The sequence below is a fragment of the Xenopus laevis genome, chromosome 7L (assembly GCF_017654675.1).
Source record: "Xenopus laevis strain J_2021 chromosome 7L, Xenopus_laevis_v10.1, whole genome shotgun sequence".
Taxonomy (NCBI): Eukaryota; Metazoa; Chordata; class Amphibia; order Anura; family Pipidae; genus Xenopus; species Xenopus laevis.
Window position 1 is genome coordinate 135,577,171 of NC_054383.1, and position 8,824 is coordinate 135,585,994.

General features: G+C 39.9%; 1 protein-coding gene across 1 annotated transcript in view; it reads left to right on the forward strand.

Annotated features, from left to right (window-relative positions):
- Positions 1–4,559: 4,559 nt before the first annotated feature.
- Positions 4,560–8,824, forward strand: part of LOC108696872 (potassium-transporting ATPase alpha chain 1) — a 17,799-nt gene continuing 13,534 nt past the window's right edge. The window contains exons 1-3 of the mRNA XM_018226563.2: positions 4,560–4,648; positions 7,653–7,784; positions 8,677–8,736. Of these exons, the coding sequence (XP_018082052.2) occupies positions 4,637–4,648; positions 7,653–7,784; positions 8,677–8,736 (204 nt within the window). The 5' untranslated portion in view covers positions 4,560–4,636. The remainder of the gene's footprint in view (positions 4,649–7,652; positions 7,785–8,676; positions 8,737–8,824) is intronic.

The following is an 8,824-nucleotide window of genomic DNA, read 5'->3' on the forward strand; positions in this document are numbered from 1 at the left end:
TTCAGCAGGTTGTGGTCACAGCCTCATTGCACCCCCGCTTAATGGTTTTAAAAATTATTAGTGAGCAGTGAGCACAACTTTCCCTTGTTTGTTATAGTTATACAGGAGCAGTGACCAGCTCCATGTTGTAGCTCCCACCCTCCCAGCTATAGTCAGGTGATCCCACTGGTGTCTAATAAAAGGGCAGCCAAGTTTGAGCAGCTAGTAAGTTGCAGGTAGAACTTAGTCCCTTTATAAAATGTATAATGAAGCAATAGAATTCTTAATGAATCAGATGAAATTGAGCGTAGGACTGGCCAGATATGGGATGACTGTGACGTAGTTGTTCAGCTTAAATATATTGCAATATATGGACAAACAATCCCTGTTTTGTTATTTTTTTAGTATCTTAAAGGAGAAGGAAAGCTACCGAGGCAGATTATTGGCAATAGATTAGCCACAATAGTACAAGCTGTAACACTATATTTATTCTGCAGAATGTTTTACCATACCTGAGTAACAGCTCTAGAAACTGTCTCTGTTTGTTTATGATAGCAGCTGCCATATTAGCTTGGTGTGACATCACTTCCTGCCTGAGTCTCTCCCTGCTCACTCATAGCTCTGGGCTCAGATTACAGCAGGGAGGAAAGGAGGGAGAGAGGAACAAACTGAGCATGCTCAAGCCCTAGCCCTGGAGGTTTAAGCTGAAAACAGGAAGTCTGATACAGAAGCCCATGAGTACACAATAGAAGGAAAGAAATGTGCTGTTTCTTTTGACAGGGGACTCAGAGCAGCATTACTTTGAGGGTTTACTCGTATATTTATATAGACCTTTCTGATAAAGCTTACTATAGGTGGCCATACACGGGCCGATAAAAGCTGCCGACAGACCGTGTCGGCAGCTTATTGGCCCGTGTATGGGGCCACCCGACGGGCTTCACCGATCGAGATCTGGCCAAAAGTCGGGCAGATCTCGATCGGATGGGACAAAAAATCCCGTCGGATCGCGGCCGCATCAAGGTGGGCATATCGGAGGGAGATGCGCTCGTTTGGCGACATCGCCAAACGAGCGGATCTCTCCATGTATGGCCACCTTTACTTTTAGCTTTCCTTCTCCTTTAAAGGGGTGGTTCACCTTTAAGGTACATTTTAGTATATTATAGAATGGCTAATTCTAAGCAACTTTTCTATTGGTCTTCATTATTAATTTTTTATAGTTTTATAGTTATTTGCCTTTTTCTTCTGACTCTTTGCGGCTTTGAAATGGGCGTCGCTGACCCCATTCTAAAAACAAATGGTCTGTAAGGCTACAAATGTATTGTTATTACTACGTTTTTATTGCTCATCTTTCTATTCAGGCCTCTCCTGTTCATATTCCAGTCTCTTATTCAAATCAATGCATGGTTGCTAGGGGAATTTGGACCCTAACAAACAGGCGGCTGAAATTGCAAACTGGAGAGCTGCTGAATAAAATAACTCAAAAACCACAAAAATAATAAAAAATGAAAACCAATAGCAAATTGTCTCAGAATATCCCTCTCTACATCATACTGACAGTTAAAGGTGAACATTTAGATAATGGAACATGGGGAAAGCTTTCTGACCCAGACGGGATCTGTCACTCCAGTGCTTATAATGGAATATGGAAATGAGATCCGGTGCCCCAAAACCTGTCGATTCACAACAAAGTGACTTTTATCTCTTACAGTTTTTTTTTGCAGAGACAGAGCTTCCTGTAACAGAGAATTATTTATCTTGTTGTGGTTTGGAATTACAAATGTTCCACCTGTTTGGAAAGTCCAGATCTTCCCCCAAACCTGTAACAAAAAAAAATTCCCCAAAGCAAATGTTTATTTCCTGCTGTTGAACCGAGACCTGCATTTATCTCACACCCCGATGAATGTCATGTTTTTCCAATGCGTAAATGTGCAGGTAAATGGGACACAAAGAAAACCGTCGCTTATGCAACTGTCAGTAACATTCAAGGGGATATTTACCACATTAGAGCTAAGCGCTACATACAGATATAAGATCAGGGAAACCCATTATCCTCTGAATTACAGAAAGGCCGTCTCCCATTGACTTAGTTATAATTAAATAATTGAGATTTTTAAAACTGATTTCCTTTTTCTGTGTAATAATAAAACAATAGCTTTTACTTGATCCCAACTAAGATATAATTAATCCTTTCAAGCACAATCCAAGTTTGTTCTCGATTCATTAGGTGTAAAAAAAAGCTAGAAATGTTGTGTTTCAAAAAGAAAACTTTAGAGACAACACAAAGTAAAGGAATTACCCACCCAAAGGCAACACACAAATTCAGCTTAGGGGCAAGTTGCTAAATAATATCCTGATGCACAGTGGCCTGCATAGCATGCTGGGAAACATTCTGCACTCTGTATCACAAATAATGGGAACAAATTATTCCTCTCTGTGAGGCTGGACTTGAGAAAAAGATATTAAGGGATACATGTACTGTTACTATGAATGAATTTTGTTACAACAGCGCCACCTGCTGGTTATTTTCCCACCAGTCTGACCAGCAAGTAGTCAAGGAAGTTGTCAGGAGAAAGAAAGAGGCTGATGTTCTTCTGCTTAGGAAAGATGTGAGAAAGGTTTCTAATTTTATTCCTAAGCAGAAGAACATCAGCCTCTTTCTTTCTCCTGACAACTTCCTTGACTACTTGCTGGTCAGACTGGTGGGAAACTGACCAGCAGGTGGCGCTGTTGTAACACAATTCATTCATATTAACAGTACATGTATCCCTTAATATCTTGGAATAAAAAATAAATAAATAATGAATGTACATTGCAAAAGTGCTTAGTATAGGCCCCTTGTCAATTCTACATTCACTTATTTTTAAGGTTTACTTTTCCTTTAAAGGGATACTGACACGGGAAAAGGTTTTTTTTTTCAAAATACATCAGTTAATAGTGCTGCTCTAGCAGAATTCTACACTGAAATCCATTTTTCAAAAGAGCAAACAGATTTTTTTATATTTGATTTTGAAATCTGGCATGATGTCCATTTCCTAGGTGCCCCAAACCATGTGACTTATGCTCTGATACGCTTCAGTCACTCTTTACTGCTACACTGCAAGCTGGAGTAATATCTCCCCCTCTCCAGCAACCTAGCAGCAGCCTAGCAACAGAAAAATGGGCAGCTAACCAGATAGCATCTACCTTATAGCTGTTTTTTCCTGCTTGGGTCTACAGTGGGGCACGACTTGGGTCGTATTGAAATACTATGAGAAGGGATGAAACAATAGCTGTCTCAAAGTAGTAGCTCCTACTCAAAGGTCAGAAACAATCATAATGAGATGGCTGCCTCCACACCAATATTACAGCTTAAAATAATACATTTATTGGTTCAAGAATAAAATTTTAAATGGTAGACTGAATCATTTGCAGCGTAAACAATGTAATTTAGAAACAAAAAGGAAACCATAAATATCATGACAGAATCTCTTTAAGGTTGTGCCAGCAGGTGACACCAATGCACGGATATCACAGATGTATGAAATATACCCAACAGGGGCCGCTACTTGGTGATGAAGGCAAACCAGGGGCAATTTTAAATGAAATGACCGTAAATATCACCGTAGAGTGTAAGATATCAGTACCACCCAGAACTTCATAGAGAGAGACATTTTGCCCGATGAGCATTTGACGCCATTCTACTCGACTCATGAGCAAGTTGGGCATCTTCCTTACTGAGTCTTCTGCAAAAACTGCCCCACCACACTCAATGAGGTCTCTTTCTGTAGCTCTAAAATACTGGGTACCTTTACATTATGCACCATACTGGATGTTCTGCTGTATCTTCCCAAACAACTCCACCTCCCTAGCAGCCACTGGAGGCTTTTCTTCTGGTGATGGAAACCAAAATGTTGAGAAAAGAGGTCCATGTCCCATAGCATGATGGGTACAGGGCATAGAAAACCAATGAGAATACATACAATGGAGGTTCTTCAAAGAATGGTACAAGTACTTGGAGAATGGATGCCGTTGATGCATTTTATTGGCCTGCCTTTGTTGACAACTGTCAAACCATTAAACACACACAAGCAATAAAAACAATAGGACAATTGATCAAGTACAACTTGTACTTGCTGATACTTTATTACATGTCCTGGGTAACTTCAGCTTTATTTCCCCCCATCAAGTTTCCTCTTTGATATTGGGGCCCCAGGGATAATGTCCTACCTTTAAACTGGTCCTTCATCATCAGTCTTAGTGGGAGGGAGTCATAACCTTATAGTAGAACCCACAATGCTCAATATTGCCTCGGCAACCTTCCATTTTTTTTAGTCGGATTCAGAGCTCAGTTAACACTTTAGAAAGAATTAAGTCAAATCATGGAAGTTTGGTGATAATATTTTTTCTATATTTGGGCAAGAATGTGACTTTGTACAAAGTGTGTTCCGCTGAGTTGGTTGATGAAGGGCAGGACAAGGTTCCATAATCTAATCAACCTTCTTTTATCAGAGCTCGGAGATTGGCTCAGAGAAAAAGACGTAAAGTAGCGAATCACAGGGGGAGGTAGTGATGCCCTTTTTGCCTCTGCTTTTGGGGTTTATAAGGCACTTATGAGACCAAGCCAAGATTTGTCAGCACTAATTCTGCACTGATCCCCCCCCCCTAAACATCAAACAAGATGGGGAAAAAGGTAAGTTCATAAAAATAATCTCCATCATTTATAAATGGACAAATCTGCTAAGAAATTCAAAAAGTAACGAGTTAGAAAACCCTTTAATAATGAGAAGAGCTTGCACTAGGATACGGTTTTATTCAGAAAACTGACTCGTTTTTTTTGGAAATATTTCAAACTAACAATAATAATGAACTTTTTTTCTGTCATTTTTTAAAAAAACTGTATTTCCTGAATTTGGAATCTTTTAAAATCTGAGTTAGCAAAAAATTGCATCAAACCAGAAAAATTAACATATTATACAATGAAGATTTAATAATGAATAGAAAGCAAGTTTTTTTTTGCCACCTATTTATTTTTGACTTTGCTAAAAATGAAAAAATATTTTTTGACTTGAAAGTGACTATATGAACAGGATTTATGGAGGCTATACAAAAAAGCCTGAAATAGGATATTCTTCATCTTTTTTTTTTTTTACATCAGATTTTCCAAAAAAATTCAATTAGAAATCTTTTTTTGGACATTTCGAACAACATATAAAATCGCTCAACATATAAAACTCTTCTTTTATTAAATATATACCTTTTCCAAGGGAAAAGATAAGAGGTGCACTCAAGGGTCAAGATCTGGCATATTAATGTAAAAACAAAAAACAATAATTCAGTATTTCTGATGAGGTTTTTGTATTGAGTTTTTTCCTTTTAGGTGAAAAAAAAATTGAAATGAATAAGTAGAGTTTTTACATTTTAAATATTTTTAGAAAATCTATTAAGAAATAGTTAAAATTTATGAAAAATAAAAATGAATTTCCAGCTCATCCAAAATAAAATGCTAGCCGGGGAAAATAATTCCACCCCAAATGGGAAGTATTACTTTTATTGTGTTTTGGAGTATACTCTGTACATTTTGCTAGAAAATGGTCAAAATAGAAATGTATCAAAAATATTTTTTTTGAAAATGCGAAATTTGGAAATAATCAGAATTGTTGAAAAATAGAAATTCAATTTCACCAGGCCATCATGAATGTAAGGCAAAGTCCATGAAATTGTGTAAATAACGGGATTTCATGGCTATTTCTATATGATTTCCATTTGAGGGACCTCAGTTACTATTTCAAATCTTTCAAGTCAATGGAATATTTATCAGTTCTTTATAAATAAATATACAAAGCTATTTCTCCCCAGCCTGTCAAAATGCATCAAGACTTTTTAGTTCTAGTTTGAAATATTACAGTAGGTGACTCGTGTCCTTATTCTCTTTCATTTGCTGTCCTAATTATGCCTGAAAGCACGATTTGGTTTAATGGTCCATTTGGGTGAGATTTATTGGTTTACATAGCGTTGGAACTACAACTGATACAGCAGTGTTTTCATATATCTGCATCCTAGTTATATGCTAAGGTGGTCCCCCTCAATGTGGGGGCTGTAACCCAAAAAGTCTAAAAACATCTTAATTGGGTGTTTAGATGGTCAAGGACTTCTTGTATTCCTTCATTTAACTTGTCTTCTCATTGCATGTTGGCAGAGGTGACCCCTTTACTCTACACAGTCAAAATTTGGCTGCAATGTACCCCAACTGGGATTTCTTTGTCACATAAAGGGGATTATTTATCAAATGTCGAATTTTAGAGCTTTGTGGGCTTTTATAGACCTGAAATTAATTTGCAATTCGAATTGTTCCTAATTTAAGAGTGTAGTCTCAAGGTGATTGTTACACCAATGTTTCTATATATCTGTGACCTTGTTATGAGCTAAGGGGGCCCAGCCTGAAGGTCAGTTAGTGGGAGATTTGGGGTGAGTGCTTATTTGTACCCTGGGTACCCCTGGAACTATAGCAGGGTGACACCCCAATGTTTCTATATATCTGTAACCTTGTTATGAGCTAAGGGGGCCCAGTCTGAAGGCCAGTTAGGGGGAGATTTGGGGTGAGTGTTTATTTGTACCCTGGGTACCCCTGGAACTATAGCAGGGTGACACCCCAATGTTTCTATATATCTGTAACCTTGTTATGAGCTAAGGGGGCCCAGTCTGAAGGTCAGTTATGGGGAGATTTGGGGTGAGTGCTTATTTGTGCCCTGGGTACCCCTGGAACTATAGCAGGGTGACACCCCAATGTTTCTATATATCTGTAACCTTGTTATGAGCTAAGGGGGCCCAGTCTGAAGGTCAGTTGGGGGGAGATTTGGGGTGAGTGTTTATTTGTACCCTGGGTACCCCTGGAACTATAGCAGGGTGACTGTTACCCCAATGTTTCTATATATCTGTAACCTTGTTATGAGCTAAGGGGGCCCAGTCTGAAGGCCAGTTAGAGGGAGATTTGGGGTGAGTGCTTATTTGTACCCTGGGTACCCCTGGAACTATAGCAGGGTGACACCCCAATGTTTCTATATATCTGTGACCTTGTTATGAGCTAAGGGGGCCCAGTCTGAAGGCCAGTTAGGGGGAGATTTGGGGTGAGTGCTTATTTGTACCCTGGGTACCCCTGGAACTATAGCAGGGTGACACCCCAATGTTTCTATATATCTGTATCCTTGACGATTAGTCAGCAAAACCCTCTTCAAAAAGTGACTACATTGAAGTAAAAGGAGCCATTGGTATATACAGTTCATATCTCTGCACATATCAGTGTTTAGTAAAGAATAACTGTTTCCTATGACTCTTATTTCTCCTTCCTCCAATGTCTCCAGTGGTTTTATAAACCAGAGAAAACAAAGGGACGGGGCACAGTTTGTATCTGGACGACAGAATGTTTAATGGAATAATATCAACCAATCACCAGTGTGACGCCCGATAACTTATCTTCTTGTTATCAATTTCTCATTGTGCAGGTGACATTGTGTATGAACCACAAATTGCAATTGGCCTTGTATGTACCCAACACACTCGCTCACTGCAGGGAACTGAAAGGCCAAATATAATTCGGAATATAGTTTTACACGGGGAATGGCAAATAAGATAATGGCACATAAATCATACTGAAAGTAAACGATGAATGATTCCTTCTCCTTTGTGTCTCTGCCCAGGAACAACATGACATGTTCTCGGTGGAGATGGAGAGAGATGGAGATGAAGGAATGGACGTCAAGATCAAAAAGAAAAACAAGGCCAACAAGAAGAAAGAGAAGCTTGAGAGCATGAAAAAAGAGATGGACATTGTAAGAAATGAGGGGGGGGGTGCTATTAAGAAGAGGGGAGGGGGTAGTTCAGGTCTTAAATAAAAAAGGGAGAACAAAGTTATAACAAAATATAAGTCAACACTACTTTTGACCAATGGGGCCCTCTTCTCCCACCTTCTGCACTGCTCCCTACTTCTCCTACTTATTGCACCACCATGCGCCCTCCTCTCCCACCTTCTACATTGCTCCCAACTTCTCGTTCTCCTACTTATTGCACCACCATACACCCTCCTCTCCCACCTTCTGCATTGCTCCCAACTTCTCCTACTTATTGTACCACCATGCGCCCTCCTCTCCCACCTTCAGCGCCTGTCCCCTCTCCTTCTCTCTACTGCACCACTTCTCTCTTTCCCGAACCCTGCTGAGTTTTGTTTCCTTCTCAAGTGACACAGGAGAGTAAGTGAAAGTCACACAACCAACACTCCGGGCCCAGTTCTCCTGCCTGGACTGAAGCCAAGATGTTCCACTTGCCATGTCAGGGGTTGGGTTACTTTTTGCAGAAGTCACACACTGCTAATGAGCCCAGACAGGGAAGCATTGTGCTTGTGGTGAGAGCAGTCTCTGATGGGTGCAGTAAGAAGTCAGATGTACGTTGCACGCATAGACCTACATTTCCAGGTAGTGCATTCCAACCTTTAGCCACAGAGCTAGTTGTACCCACCACCGGCTGCTCAAAAGCAAGAGAGTTGCAGGAAGTGATACTTTTACTGACGTGGTGGTGGGTGGTCGAGATGATTGTCAAGCAGTAATGTTGGCTACTTTACCCACAGTAAAGTCAATTTATGATTCCTGCTTCCTCCTCATTACCAGCCACAGAGTAAAGCTGCCCCTTGGCTCACTCCTCACTTAATCGACACCTTTGTACTTTCAGAATGACCATGAGATTACTATCGAAGAGCTGGAGCAGAAGTACAATACCAGTGTCTCCAAAGTGAGTTCTGACTCTTGCACAGTGGACCCTATTGCACTTCATTACAGTCTGGACTATGTATCATATAAACCATATTATTGGCAATTTC